The sequence below is a fragment of the Candidozyma haemuli genome, assembly GCF_002926055.2.
Source record: "Candidozyma haemuli strain B11899 chromosome Unknown B_2014730914, whole genome shotgun sequence".
In the NCBI taxonomy this organism is placed as follows: Eukaryota; Fungi; Ascomycota; class Pichiomycetes; order Serinales; family Metschnikowiaceae; genus Candidozyma; species Candidozyma haemuli.
In genome coordinates this window covers 920,461-934,868 of record NW_020289902.1, presented here as the reverse complement: position 1 = coordinate 934,868, position 14,408 = coordinate 920,461, and the positions used below count along the sequence as shown (strand labels likewise).

The following is a 14,408-nucleotide window of genomic DNA, read 5'->3' as shown; positions in this document are numbered from 1 at the left end:
ATAAAAGCATTCTATAGAGCCAGACGAATAATTTTATATTTCATGGTGCTAGAAGCACATAATGTACAAAGGGCGGGAAATGAACTTTCTGAGTGTAGACTGTTTTGACTGTTGGGGACATGTTTCTAAGAACATTATAATACACAGTAGTGCCCCAAAAAAATTACAAAGGACTGGGTCCCAAGTAGTCCTCCTTGATCGAACCAATAGCATAGATCTCGTTCACGTCGGTTCTCGTACCGACAATCTTCAACCTCACACGAGACCCCTTCTCTATAGTCTCATCAGGACTCACGTAAGCCGGTGGATTCGCCGAAGGGTTGAACTTCATATCCGAAGAAATCAAGTGGGTACTCACAAACACAGACAAGGGCCCCACGTCAGCAAAAAAACCCATCTTGTTCACCGTGGTCACCACAGCATCCACAACCTCACCCTTAAACGGCTTCCACACCACCGCCCGGTACTTCACCTCAAACTCAGCCATTCCCGAGCCCGGGATGATCCTGCCCCGGCCCACGTCGATATTCATACAATCCAAAACACACACAATGTAGCCAAACTGACCTGTGCATGTACCCTCAACGTCCAGAAGAAGTTTATCTCGCAAGTACTGGTCCATCTGCGTGCCAAAGTACGACGGATGGAGCGTCAAGTTCAACGAGAGGTCTTTAAGAAAAAACATGATCAACGGATGTCTGCTTCTTCCTAAACCGCTTGGACCTGGTGGGAGTGAGCTTTTAGACGGTAGCAGTATTTTCACTTTCTGGTGAGGTTCCTGTACACTCACTACACTTACACTTTTAGTCTCCATCCAGTGTCGCATTTTTTTCACCCTCCATCAACCTTTCAACTGTTATAGTTAGTAATGTCCCAAAGAATAGGTAACTCCACGCTTGCCCTAACGAGGGTGTGGCACCACGTGGACATGGCGGCTGATCCTAGAACGTTGGGTCGTTTGGCGGCCAGTATAGCGTTGACGTTACAGGGTAAGCATAAGCCTACTTTTTCTCCCAACAGAGACCATGGTGACTATGTGGTGGTGACCAACTGTGCCCATATGAAGGTGACAGGTAATAAGATGACCGACAAGACGTACTGGTCGCATACGGGAAGACCAGGTTCGTTGAAGCTTGTGCCTATGGAGAGAATGATCGCCAATAAGGGTTATGGTGAGGTGTTGAAGAGAGCTGTCAAGGGTATGATTCCTAAGAACAAGCTTAGGCTTGCGAGAATGGATAGACTTAAGGTTTTTGATGGCCACGAACACCCATACCGTGAGAATTTGATTGCACACGCCGACGAGGTGCCTGCAATGAAGGAGAAGCTCGCTGAGTTGCAGCGCCAGGAAGCTGTTTCTGCTGAGCTCAGAAGAAAGTACCTTGGCGAGTAAGAACAAGGATGACATAGGTTGTAAATAGTAAGCATGGATTAGAATGAGGTGTAGGTTCAGGAGATGGCGTGCCATCTGCTACTGGGTTTTGTAAATGGCTCAGCGCCATCTACTGGTATTCTGTTTTCCGTTTATTCCTTTTGTAATGTTTATAATACAAGCTAATTTTCTCCCTATACTCTCACGCTGATGCCTGATCCCTCGGTGTATAATCTTGGCGAGATGTTCATGGCCATCAACTCCTGGAACAACAACTTGGCGGCGTATGGGATGTGGATCTGGTAGATGTTGGTCTTGTTCTTACAAGAGCGGCACTCGAACTGGTTCTTCTTCAAGTTGGCAATGACAGACATCAAACCACAGATACCACAAACGTGAACTCTGAAAGCATCCGAGGCCTCCATCAATCTCTCCTTCAAAAATCCGGCAGCACCGTGAGCAATCATACAATCTCTCTCCATCTCTCCGAAACGCAAACCACCATCTCTGGATCTACCTTCGACAGGCTGTCTGGTCAACACCTGGACGGGACCTCTGGCTCTTGCGTGAATCTTGTCATCCACCATATGTCTCAATCTCTGGTAGTAAGTAGGACCAAAGAAGACCTGTGCCATCAATTTCTTACCTGTGTGACCATTGTACATGACCTCGAAACCTCTGGACTGGTATCCGTGCTCTCTCAACAACTTGGAGACAGCTTCGGCAGTGACATCGGTGAAAGGAGAAGCATCACCTTCCAAACCAGACAAGGACGAAACCTTCGACAACAAACACTCAATCAAGTGCGCAACTGTCATTCGGGATGGGATAGCATGGGGGTTGATGATTAAATCTGGAACAATACCTTGAGCACTGAAAGGCATGTCTTCGTGTCTGTAAGTGACACCAATAGTACCCTTCTGACCGTGTCTGGAGGCGAACTTGTCACCAATCTGAGGAACCTTGGTCGTTCTCATTCTGACCTTGACGAACTTGGCACCGTCACCGTTAGTTGTCAACATGACCTGGTCAACGATACCAGACTCGGTACTTCTCAATGGTGTAGATGCATCTCTCTTGGTATGGTATTGTGTTCTTTGACCCAACTCCTCAGTATCTGGAGGAATTGGAGTGGTCTTACCAATGATGATATCTTCACCACTGACTCTAACACCAGGAGCGATCAATCCATCGTCATCCAATTTTTCGTAAGTACCGTGCTTCAATCTCAAGGTATCGGATCTGGATGGCTTCTCAAAAGTCTCCAAAGCCTTCATTCCCTGTCTCTTCTCCAAATCCATGTAAGATCTGAAGAACAAAGATCTGAAAAGACCTCTGTCAATCGACGACTGGTTCATAATCATCGAATCTTCCTGGTTATAACCAGAGTAACATGCAATAGCAACGATAGCATTTTGACCAGCAGGCAACTCACGGAACTTCAAGAACTCCATGGAACGAGTAGTGGCAAGTGGCTTTTGAGGATAGTACAAGATATTGGCCATTGTATCCATTCTGACAGCATAGTTTGTCAAGAAAACACCCATAGCTTGCTTACCCATAGCAGACTGATAAGTGTTACGTGGAGACTGGTTATGATCTGGGAATGGAATAATGGAAGCAGCAACACCAAGAATCATCGAAGGATGAATCTCACAATGGGTGAAGGTATGCGTTGAAGAAACATAGGTGGGCTTGATTCTCTTGGCTGGATCAAGATCTTGCTCCTCCATTTGTAAACTCTTGTGCTGTGTCTCCGACAAGGAACTCTTGGAAGCTGCTAAATCGTCTGGGGTCATGGCAATCATGATGGTTTCTTCTTCCTCGGCATCCACGTATTCAACAACACCGTCATTCACCAAAGAAGACCAGGTGTAGTGGTTTGCCAGAGGATCATCTTCAAACTCATCGTATTCCGAGTTCATTAATTTGTGCACATGTTCTTTTTGCAACATAAGCTCACCCTTGGTTTCGGACTCTGGATCGTCATCAACGATGAACAATGGACGGTAGACACGACCAGCGTCAGTAAAGATCTTGAATTCTTTTTCTCTGATATCTCTGATAATCGAGACTTCTGGTGAGATATCACCACGTCTTCTCAATCTTCTCATGGTGTCAACCAACTGTGCTGGTTCTCTATGCGTACCGACCCAGACACCGTTAACGAACACTCTGGTACAATCAGGGGAGTTGGATGGGACATAGTCCTCCAATGGCTCCATACCCCATTCTTCCAAGAAATAAAGGATAGGCTCAGAGGCAGTTCCGACAGAGATACATGTCATCAAAGACAAGTTCTTGACCAAACCACACGCTTGACCTTCAGGAGTTTCGGCGGGACACACGAGACCCCAGTGTGTATTATGCAATTGTCTTGGCTTCGCGATCTTACCATCACGACCAATTGGAGTGTTGGTTCTTCTCAAGTGAGATAATGTGGAGGAGTATGTGTAACGGTTCAACACTTGGGACACACCGGCACGGGCGCTCATGGCCTTCTTCTGTTCACCCCAGTTACCAGTAGCCAAAGAGTAACGCAAACCATCTGTGATTGTCTGTGACTTAACAGCAAGAGTAAGGTTGAACTCCTTATCGTTTTCAACACATCTCTGCATGTAGTTGTAGATATCTCTAGTCAACTTCTTAAAGAGAAGACGGAACAAACTGGCCAACAAAGGACCGGCCAAGTCCAATCTCTTCTTACCAAAGTGATCTCTGTCATCGGGCTCCTTTCTCTCCAAGGCACACAACAACAATCTGTTTACCATGTAACCCAAGAAGAAAGCCTTTTTGGACTCGAAACCAGCCTCCTGGGTGATGTTAGGCAAAAGCTCTTTTTGAAGGATATCCTTAGCGTACTGAATACGCTTTTCTCTACGGATACCCAAGACACCTCTTCTACCGATGAAATCAAGAGCAACTTCACGCTCCTGGATGACGAAACCTTCCTCCACACATGGCTTCAACATCTCCAACATTTGCCAGTCATTGGCATCGTAACAGATGTGTTCCAAAATATCACCATCAGGAACCACACCAAGCGCTCTAAACACAATGACAATAGGGATATCTTCCTTAATGTATGGCAAAGTGGCCTTGATGGTTCTGCCAGAGGTTCCCTTGTCATCTCTACCATAAAGCTTTATTTGCATGGAAGAGATCAAACGAGAACCCTTTTCAAGGGCAGATCTAATCTCGGCAACGTGAGAAATAGGCGAAGGAGCAGCCTTCTTAAAAACCTGAACGATATTGGCGGCAGATCTCTCCTGAGCAATCAACACCTTCTCGGAACCGTTGATGACAAAGTAACCACCCATATCGTAAGGACACTCCTTCAACTCATAAAACTCGTGCTCGCCCAAATCACGCAACATACAAAACTTCGACCGCAACATGATAGGCACCTTACCCAAGAAAACCTTGGTCTGGGCATCTTCGTTCTCCACCTTCTCTTCGATCCAGTCGAGCTCAGTGCCCTTACGCACTCTGTCATCCGACTTAAACTTCTTCTTCGTCATATCCACATACAAAGGAGAAGAGTACGTAAGGTTACGCAAACGAGCTTCTTGTGGGAACATAGGATGCGTGGTACCATCACCTTCAGTCTGCGTAGGCTTGGAGATATAAATCTTGCCAAACGTGATCTCGTACCGCTTGTTCTCATACTGGTCTTCCGACGTATGCTGGGCCGGCTGGTCCAAAATCAAATGCGAGTCTTCCCAAACAAGCTCCTGGATGGTCGACTCGATGAACTCATCGAAAGAGTCCAACTGTTGCGACACCAAGCCCTTTTCCTGGAAAAACGACGAGATCACCGTCCAGCAATCCTCTGGCGTGATGCTGTTGTCGTCTTCCTCGTATGCATACGGATCGTCCGTGACGGGGGGAGTGGACATTTGGGAGAAAGGGAAGGGAAAGGGGGTGGAAGGATGGGTTGGCTGTCTGGGTTTTTTGGATGTTTGTCGCCTTTGAATATTTTCGCATGGGTGTTTTGTGGGTCGCACACGACCACTATCAACACACGTGATCAAGAGTCAGATGACCACTTTTCAAAATACTCACAGACTGCTCAAAAATCTTTCACTTACAAGAAATCCTTCAACCACCATGAACTCCCTTACCAGAGCCATGGAAGGCATGGCTCTTACAGCCAAGCGTTTTGTGCACCACAGAATGCTGCCTAAGGCTTATCCAAAGGTGAACGTCAAGGACGTTGAGCTCCATCCCCTGAGGCATGGTTTCCGTAGGAAGAGAAAGCCACTTCTCTCCCAGACAGTGAAAAATACCCTTTTCCCATCCACAGTGATTAAGGAGTTATACAAGAAGAGGGGAAAGCCAGTCCCTAGAAAGCACAGAGGCAACAGTGACCAGATTGCCCGCAGAAACTATGAAAGATTCCAGGAAGAGGTGGCCATGGGACTTCCTCATTTCAAGGTTGGTGGGAAGAAGGTTTACTTTCCCAAGGCCAGAGTGATTCTCTTGCGTCCCTTGGCCAAGCATACGCCGTACCAGGCCCGTTTCCTTGTTCCACGTAACTTCAACAAGCTTGATTTGAGAGATTACCTTTGGCATGTCTACGGCTTGAGAGCGCTTAACGTCACTGTTCAGCTAGCCCCAGCTTCGTGGCGCCGTGGTATGAACGACTATGCTCGCCACAGAAGTCCACAGTTTAAGAAAATGACTATTGATATGGAGGAGCCATTTGTGTGGCCAGACATGACTGAAGACCAGAAAGATCCCGAGAATTTACAAGAAAGGCAGCAGATGTCTTACAAGATTAGATTTGAGGGTGAAAGTAATAAGGATATGCCAGTGGACGCTTTTGAAGGTCTTTACAACAAGCCACAATTGCCTAATGCGTTCGTCTCTGCCAAATCGCAGAAGGCATTGAAGGCTAAGGTGGACCACATCACCACCGCCGAAGAGCATAAGAGCGACAGAGCTGCTGTCGCCAAGTTGTTGAATTTGTAAGGCAGATTAAATACATTGTATATAGTGCAACAGCCATAGAAACCAGACACGAAACAAAAAGATCAAAAAGCAGCAGCAGACCATGCCCGGTCCCTCTATTTACCACCACAGCTTCTTCTCCTTGCTGCCTGAGGTGTTTCTCTGCTTGACACCTTCCTGGGCATCTGGAGGAGACGGGGATGGCGTGTTTACCATATCGTAGTCGGCCAAGTCTTCCTTCGAAGGTTCAGGCTTGCCCTGGAAATTTTTGGCAAGGTTGGAGAAGTTTTGGATATGGCCAGCGGCAGCGCCAAAGCCGGCGTTTTGAGCGGCATTGCGGAACGCGTCGTCTCTGCCAGGAGAAGCAGTCTGTGATTCAGGAGGAGCATCAGCGGGCACGCCTCTCTGGGTCAGGAACAGGTTCTTCAAAAGAAGCGAGCCAGCATAAGAAAAGATGGTCGAGGCGCCCGAAAAGCGAGCAAACGAATTGAGCAAAGGTTCAAAGTTAAAGTTGACAAGCGCCTTAAGCTGGTCGTCGAAAAGCGGCTTGAGGTACTGGAAGTACACGAGCCCGCAGCCCTGGCTGGAGAAACCAACCCACTCCTGTTGCACCTCAGCAGGCGTCAATGCCTTGGTTCTGTTAAGACGCAACGAGCTCAACACAATAGGCAGAATGAGCCACGCAGACACAAGAAGTCTAAACAGCGAGTAGAGCGGCAACCACGTCAAGAAGAGCATCAGCTCGGCCACGCCAATGCTCACATGGACAATCCAATAAATCAACCACATCTGGACCGTAAGCAAACGCGAGTTCAAGTAGTCTTCCTCAACAGACCCATCGGCGCCAGCAGTAGCACGTTTAAGCATTGTGCCCAATGGGATGGAAACGCTGCCTATCTGGACCGAGGAAGCAGCAGACAGAGACGCCACACGGGCGTAATCGTCGTAGGCCTTATAGGAGGCGAACACGGGGTAGATGGAGCCTACAAAGGAGCTGGTTGGTTAGTAATGGACGGTGAATGGGTTGGATTGGACGCACACATACTTGAAAATACCAAACATGGGGAAAAGAAGGTAGTAGTTGCAACTGAGGCGATAAGCGGTATGATAGGGCATGTGCACGCCACCAGGGGCAGGAAGATATGACGGAAGGTTTTGGCAGAAGGGAGGAAGGAAAGGAGGGAGGGAAAGTAGGCTGGCAAGGCTTTTTGGTAGATGAATTTATAGAGAAACATAATAAAGCGAAGGTTATTTGGTGGTTGGGTTTGGTTGGTTTTGGGTTGATATTGGGGTTCTGGTGGTTCTGGTGTGGGTGTTATGGAGGTTGGTTTCGCAGCCAGTGTGTGGAAGACAGTGTTGGCGTATCTCGACAAGGAGAGGGAATTTGAAGATTCTGAAAAATGGACGAGAATCAGAAACTTCGGTTTTGGCGCCAGTTTTTAATATCAACGTGATTGAACCTTAGGTAGGGCAGATTGGTGGGGTGTTGCGGGTAGGCTTCGGTCGCAGTAACGGCCTGTCAGAGAAGGATTGTCAATGCACGGCGCAGGACAGGCCCCTTCTATAGGAGCACTGACGTAAGGCGTCTATAGGATAGAAGTTTACGGTTTTGGAGAGTTGAGAGGTGGGAATTGGTGGGTTTGGAGAGAATGAGCAAGTGTAGGAAGGTGGATTTTTGTATGGAATGACCGCAGATCCCTGGAATGTGGAATTGAAGGGGACGAATTGGCAGCGGTTGCAACAGGTGAAGGTAGCCTTGTGGAGGTTTTTATTTCGAGAAATAAGCTTCTGAAATTCTTCTATTTGGAACGTCCGTAGTTTCTGCACCTTTTGACGGCTTCCTGTGGGTGTATGTGTGGAAATGCATCTATGCAAGTGTGTTGGATTTGGACGGTTCTTTGAAGCGACGTAGAAAGGCAGGCAGGGAAAGCACACTGTTGGATTAAGTGAATTAGGGGTTTGACTGGTTAGGCTTTGTTTTGGTAGAGCCTTGGGGCTTGTGGGGGATTTGTGGATGTAGGACGACAATTGTGCTTTGGGAGAAGGTAGGCTCCAGCGACGCAAGATGAGCATAGGAAGGCTTAAAAAGCCTTGGATAGCTCAATTCCATGTGACTAGCCGTTACGGCCATTGTAGCTGTCTTTTGGGTGAAGAAGTGCCCGAGAAGCGGTCATTATCATTGGGCTCAAAAACCGAGCAAAAAACGACCTGTGACCTTAGAAACAAAGCATAAGATGTAGACTTTGGTTCTTCAGCACCTCGTTACCTCTCTGGCACCACCTAGTGCCTTTTTAACCCTTCACCGTCTCATTCCATCCATGTGCCCTCTAAGCGCATAAGTTACCATTTCCCTCAAATCTCATCCTCTCTCCAAATTTCAACCAATACACCCACCGTTCATCCAATTAGCAAGTCCGCCATTGCATTACCCGAAACTCGCCGCAAAAACGCCTCTCTCCATACGGAGCTTACGAGAAGCCGACCCGGTGCGGTAGCAGCAGGCAATCTTCTGCAGGAGGGTATAAGTAATCACCAATAACCACCAATTTTTCTTCCACTTTTCCACCACAACTAATCCCTATAATGTCCCACCAATATCAATTCAACGTGAAAATGGCTTGCTCTGGCTGCTCCAACTCCGTGCTGAAGGCCTTGGGAAAATTGGACGGCGTCACCGACACCAAGATCTCCTTGGAGTCGCAAACTGTGGATGTCACCACCAACGACGCTCTTGACTATGATGCGGTGTACAACACCATCGCCAAGACCGGGAAGCAGGTCATTGACGGTAAGACGATCAGTTGATCATCAACTGTTTCTCACTTCGAGAATCTCCTGGATGCAATTCTCTCTTAGATCACTTGTTATGAATACACTTTGCAACACCAGTATCAACTCTTGTGTAGAGAAATCGAAAAAGTCTCCTTGGTAGAAATGTTCCATGATATCTGTAAGATGGTTGTTCACGAGGATGATAGCCTGCTTCAGCTTGTTGTAGGTGGCCAAACGGTTGCTTTCAGCGCCTACTCTTGCAAGCACAAGGGCCTCAACTTCATCTAGACTTTCAAGCACTCTGGTGAACTTTTCACATTGGAACTCAGTAATCTCTTTGGAGGATATGATGCCATTCACGATCCACGTGTTGGCATGGTTGGATAAGTCTTGAAGTGTGGTTCGAAGAAGGGCTCTGTTGGTCTTGGCCATATCTGAATCCACTAGTCTGGTGAGACATTCGTTGAATTGAGTGATTCCAGCAGTAATCCCAGTAGAATCGTCTGTAGGATCGGAGATGTTATCGTCGTTGGAGAAATCTATGCCACTGAAGAATGCATTGAGCTGACCGAAAAGCTGGATTCTGGTGTGTTTCCACTGCATCTCAGCAAATCTGGTGGTTTCCTCAAACTCAAGAGCTTTAAGGTCGTTATAAAGCAAAAACAGCAGGGGAAGTGGTGGGTATGACAGGAGGGCAAATTCAGATACAGCAAAAAGGATGTCACTGAGATCTTCGTCGCCAACTTCAGAAAGATACTCATCAATGATGCCACGGATAGATTCCACCACAGCACTGCGGGTGACAATGTCAATAGAAACACGTTGTTGCGGTTGTTCTGGTTGTTTTGGTTGTGGAGCTTTGGGCGTGGCTGGTGCAGCTCGCTTAGGCTTGACTGGGGACTTTGGGGCCTTGGGCTCGTCGTCGTCCCATCCATCATCAGAACCCCAGTCCTGATCCCAGCCGTCGTCTTCTTCAGCAGCCTGATCATCGTCAGAGCCCCATGGCTGGTCCCAATCGTCAACTTCTTCCTCAGGTTCAGGTTCTGGAATGTACTCAGGTTGAGGTTGAGGTTCAGGCTGAGGTTCAGGCTCAGGTGGATGTTCAACTTCGATTTCGACCTCTTTAAGCGAACGAAGGTCACTGGAAAAGCTCGACCCGTTGAAGTACTCGCGTAGCTTGTTGATGTACTTATCCGTGACCCATTCTAGGTGGAGTCTGTTTATGCTGCTGTCGATTCTATCAAGAGAACCCAATGCTCTGGAGATCTGTACGTTCCAGCCCGATTCCGAAGCCAACCCGATAGTTTTCACCAACTCTCCAGAAAGCAGGTCTCTATTCTTCATAAACCCTTCGATGCTTTCCGAAACGGTATTGACGATATTGTTACTAACCTTGGTCAGGTAGTAGTTCTTAAACGACTGGTTCTCTAGCAAATTGACAAACGTAACAAAGTTCCGTACAGAGTCAAAGTAGTAAGGCGAAAGAAACTGTGCTGGCGGAAGTGCATCGGCAAGTTCAATACTAAACTCAGTATCCAGTTCAGGAACAAGCAGAAGGTACTTCTTCTTATTGACAAGTGGATCCAAGAGCTTTTTATCCCACAACGGCTTCAAATCGTTGAGTTTCTCCGTGACAGCACTTTGCCCCGTAAAACTCTCAAAATCAGCCACCACCTTCAAAAAGTCCCGAAGCAGGTGTTCCTGTTCATTCACAGAAACCACCGTAACCACCTTAAACGTACCATCATTCAGCTGCACATGCTGACCAAACAACACGTCCAATTGACTCTGATACGACTCAATTATCCCATCGTAAGACTCCTGAAGCGTCGAGCCAATAATAAAGTTCCCCTTCACGAACGGTCCCATCTTACTCTTCAAGCTCTTGATGTTCTGTAAGATCCCCTCCAATTCAGTAATATCACAAACGTATCCACCTTCTTCCAAAGGGTCAAACAGTACTTGAAGCTCATGGATCAAGTTTTTCACAATCCAGAGCAGCTTAAGGTGACTTACTGCCAGAGCTGAGTCGTGGTGTTTCTGCTCTAGCTGTAGAAGCGTCTTGTTATGGAATTCAGGCACATCCTGGGCGATAAGGTCTGAGGGCTTGATGGATTGGGCAAACTGGGCGATCCAAGTATCCACAGACTGGAGCTGTTTTGTTGATTCTTCTAGGCGTTGAGCCAACATGGGTGTATTTGGTTGGAGGTAGTAGACGAGCAATTTAGTATGGGCAGTGGTTGGTGTTGATATGGACTGCAGATGGAGGCTAGGGTAGAGCTATTTTGCAACCATTTATGGAAGTAGCAGATAGGGCCAAGGAGGGTTGGTTTGGGTTAATTTGCTCATACTTAGGGTAAAAAGGGGAGTTGGGTTGTTTGGTGGTGGTCTTGGTTTGGGGTGGGCAGTGTAAAGGGTTATGGATGGATGGTCGTAGATGTATGCTGCTAGGGTATATAGGGCAATGTAAAGTATGGTATCGGGTTCGTGATGGTTCATACGATTATAGGCTACTTAGCTAGGTTGTTCGGGTGGAAAGGGAGGGTAGATCAACAAGAGATCAATACCTCTTTGGGGGAGATACGCCAGTCTGGGACCGTACGTCAGTTTGTCACTGAGTAGCATCACCCCACGACCAGCCCTCTCCACAACCTTAACAACCTCTTTCAAATGAAGGGCGTGAAATTTGTTTGATACTAAACCTAGCATCATTATATATAACGGCATAAACTCACAAACTTTGAAAAAAAAAAGCCAAAAATAAATACCAAATCGTCGTCGTCTAGATCAAGTCGTCAGTGATATCGTCATCAACGTACTCGTCGTCTTTGTTCATTCTGTAGATAGTCATACCCATGCTGGCGAAGTTCAAGAAGTTCATAAACCAGTCTGGCACAACCATAGCATAAAGCTCAATCACGTTAAACGCCAAGTCCAAGAAGTTACCTAAAAGCTCAAACCTAAGCATCATCTTGTCGAACTTCAAGTCTCTAAGCACTTTTTCGTACTTCCGGAGCACATTATTCTCGTTTTCAGGCTTATCAGTCTCCTCCAAAAGCTTCGAGTTGGACTGGTTCTTCAAGATGGACAATTCCGAGTGCACCTTGCGCTCCTTCCTGATCAAATTAAGAAGCTGGGAAATGGTCTTACGAATCAAGAAAACCAAAATCAACACCCACAACCGGTTGGTGTGTTTCAATAGACTTACCAACTTCTCTGGAAACATAGGAAGCTTGGAAAACAAGTGTAAGTTATCAAGAATGTTAGCGAGCGACTCCAATATCAGAATCACCACGTGTTCGACTTTCTTAAACGTGAGTTTCTGCTTTCTCTTGCGGAACTTCTTGGGGTCTGGTGACTGTGGGGGTTCTTGCTTGGGAACAGAGAACTTATGGAAGATCGGTGGGTATAAAGGAGGCGGTAAAGGAGGAGTGGCGAGTCTCTGTTTCCTTGTTTGTTCCTGTTTGAGCTTTAAAAGTTGCTGGTACTTGTCTTTGGTGATGGTCAGGTTCCCCAGTTTATACTCCTTCTCGATGATTTTAAGAAGATCTTCAACTACCTTGTTTTTCTCTGTGGCCTTGGTTGCAGTGGGTTTTGTGATGAATGGAGATTTTGTGTTGACTGCTGGAAGAACCGAAGTGGCGGCCATGCTAGGGGAAAAAAGGGGGAAAAAAGGGAGAAGTATAAGAGGAAGCTTGTAGTCGCTGTTTCGCTCTCTGTTGATAATGGGGTTTGTATGGCGTACCGAGGCATGTGCTACGGTCCAGTAAGAAGAGGGCAATTACGAAGAGACGGTGTTTGGGAGAAGAAAAAAGGGCAGGTTGTTGGTTAAAAAAGGGCGGAGAATTTGGTGGAACGGTTATTTTTGAGGTATTAGAGGATGTGGTGGCGGGAGGTGGGAGTTGGCTGGTGAACCGTTTCGCAGCCAATATGGTGGGGAGATGACTGGAGGAGGAGGGCCAGTGGAAAATTATTAGAATGGTTCAAATAGATGTAGAAGGCCGCTGGTGGTTCAGTGAATCCAATGTTTTCCTCTTTTTGATGGTTCTGGAAAAATGGGTTGACCTCGGTAGGTAGACAGAAATGCGGGGGCACACAGTGATGGCACTTCCATGCTGTAACAACGAGAAGGGTAGTCCGAGACCGTCAAGACCGCTTAGATACGAGTACCGTAGCGCTTCGAACGGAATACCTTGTAGGGTTTGCTCCTCCTCTGGTATACAATCGTCTCACTAATGCCGCTAAGAACCATCGAAGTCACGAAGCACCGAAAGCAGTCAGATGAACCTTCTGAAGAGTCTTCTTCCATTTTAAAGTGATAAAAATGGTGGTTGTTCAACGGCAACCTTGCGGTCGCCGTTGCATCGTCCCACCCGTGTCGAACCACATATCAGACAGATACTGGTTCTCCAGTTGATGACTTCCAAAGCCACACCCACCTTGCATTCATGGTCGTAACTGCACCAGACGCCACCGTAGCCCCATCTAGAACAGTCCTAGCTCTCCTAGATCCATAAAGGTTTCTTTAGCTCTTGGTAGGCACAAACCGACTGAGTGCTGCCTTGATGTCACCCAACTTTTGAGCGTACTCCTGTTGTTCGTTCATTTCCACTGGCGCGTCTTCCTCGCCAACCTGGCTCTCCAATTCCTTTGTCTGCTGCTCCAATCTCTCCAACTGAGCTCTCTTGTCGCTTGCTTCAGCCTGAGCAGTCTCTAGTTTCGCCACAATCTCTTTCAATGTGGCCTCGTCATTTTCAACAGCACTGTTGGCTATACTTATAGCTTCACTTAGCCCAATATCATCCGAATCAATGAGCTTCTTGAAGTTAAATAGCGTCTTGTAGTTCTCGTTCTCTCCTTCACTCATCAACAGATCTAGCTCTTTCTGGAGCTCATTGACTTCAGCCAAGCTTTCGTTTGCTTCAGTTTTACGCTTTTCAAGCTGTTTATTCAAATCAACAACCTCTTCGGCCATGTTTTCTGCTTGTTCAGTCAGAGCTTCTATTTCCCTCTTAAGCAGCTTCAAAGACTGTTTGAGCTGTTGATTTTCACCCACAATCTTATCCACATCTTCTTTAGAGATGCTCTTTTCGTCTATAAGTAGCAGCCGTAGAAACTTATCTCTGGTTTCTTGTTCTAAGTACTGGAACTTGAGTTTCGATAAGAACTGCTTTAGATGGGTGAGTTCTTCCTTGATTTTGCCCGGGTTTTGGAGACTGGAATTGGACGTGTTTGTGACGTTCTCAAACACCTCTTTGGCCTGAGGGATCAGCGTTCCCTTGCCTATTTGTTCGATATCAGTCATTACGTG

The 14,408-nt window shown here is 46.9% G+C and overlaps 8 protein-coding genes across 8 annotated transcripts; 2 read left to right on the top strand and 6 right to left on the bottom strand. All coding sequences in view use genetic code 12, as the record gives it.

Moving 5' to 3' along the window:
- Positions 1 to 163: 163 nt before the first annotated feature.
- Positions 164 to 685, bottom strand: RPB7 (DNA-directed RNA polymerase II subunit; the record flags this gene model as incomplete). Its single annotated transcript, XM_025484967.1, has 1 exon — positions 164 to 685. The coding sequence occupies one exon, from the start codon at positions 683 to 685 to the stop codon at positions 164 to 166; it is 522 nt and encodes a 173-aa protein (XP_025339898.1).
- Positions 686 to 868: 183 nt separating this feature from the next.
- CXQ85_001249 (mitochondrial 54S ribosomal protein uL13m) lies at positions 869 to 1,393 on the top strand (the record flags this gene model as incomplete). Its single annotated transcript, XM_025484966.1, has 1 exon — positions 869 to 1,393. One exon carries the CDS (start codon positions 869 to 871, stop codon positions 1,391 to 1,393), a length of 525 nt encoding a protein of 174 aa, XP_025339897.1.
- A 173-nt stretch (positions 1,394 to 1,566) lies between these two features.
- CXQ85_001248 (DNA-directed RNA polymerase II subunit RPB2) lies at positions 1,567 to 5,271 on the bottom strand (the record flags this gene model as incomplete). Its single annotated transcript, XM_025484965.1, has 1 exon — positions 1,567 to 5,271. One exon carries the CDS (start codon positions 5,269 to 5,271, stop codon positions 1,567 to 1,569), a length of 3,705 nt encoding a protein of 1,234 aa, XP_025339896.1.
- Positions 5,272 to 5,482: 211 nt separating this feature from the next.
- Positions 5,483 to 6,346, top strand: MRP20 (mitochondrial 54S ribosomal protein uL23m; the record flags this gene model as incomplete). Its single annotated transcript, XM_025484964.1, has 1 exon — positions 5,483 to 6,346. The coding sequence occupies one exon, from the start codon at positions 5,483 to 5,485 to the stop codon at positions 6,344 to 6,346; it is 864 nt and encodes a 287-aa protein (XP_025339895.1).
- A 99-nt stretch (positions 6,347 to 6,445) lies between these two features.
- Positions 6,446 to 7,387, bottom strand: CXQ85_001246 (uncharacterized protein; the record flags this gene model as incomplete). Its single annotated transcript, XM_025484963.1, has 2 exons — positions 6,446 to 7,319; positions 7,371 to 7,387. 2 exons carry the CDS (start codon positions 7,385 to 7,387, stop codon positions 6,446 to 6,448), a joined length of 891 nt encoding a protein of 296 aa, XP_025339894.1.
- A 1,535-nt stretch (positions 7,388 to 8,922) lies between these two features.
- Positions 8,923 to 11,287, bottom strand: DSL1 (Dsl1p; the record flags this gene model as incomplete). Its single annotated transcript, XM_025484962.1, has 2 exons — positions 8,923 to 9,060; positions 9,149 to 11,287. 2 exons carry the CDS (start codon positions 11,285 to 11,287, stop codon positions 8,923 to 8,925), a joined length of 2,277 nt encoding a protein of 758 aa, XP_025339893.1.
- A 592-nt stretch (positions 11,288 to 11,879) lies between these two features.
- CXQ85_001244 (uncharacterized protein) lies at positions 11,880 to 12,746 on the bottom strand (the record flags this gene model as incomplete). Its single annotated transcript, XM_025484961.1, has 1 exon — positions 11,880 to 12,746. One exon carries the CDS (start codon positions 12,744 to 12,746, stop codon positions 11,880 to 11,882), a length of 867 nt encoding a protein of 288 aa, XP_025339892.1.
- An 876-nt stretch (positions 12,747 to 13,622) lies between these two features.
- CXQ85_001243 (uncharacterized protein) lies at positions 13,623 to 14,402 on the bottom strand (the record flags this gene model as incomplete). The annotated part of the gene is made up of 1 exon (XM_025484960.1): positions 13,623 to 14,402. The coding sequence occupies one exon, from the start codon at positions 14,400 to 14,402 to the stop codon at positions 13,623 to 13,625; it is 780 nt and encodes a 259-aa protein (XP_025339891.1).
- Between the last annotated feature and the right edge of the window lie 6 nt (positions 14,403 to 14,408).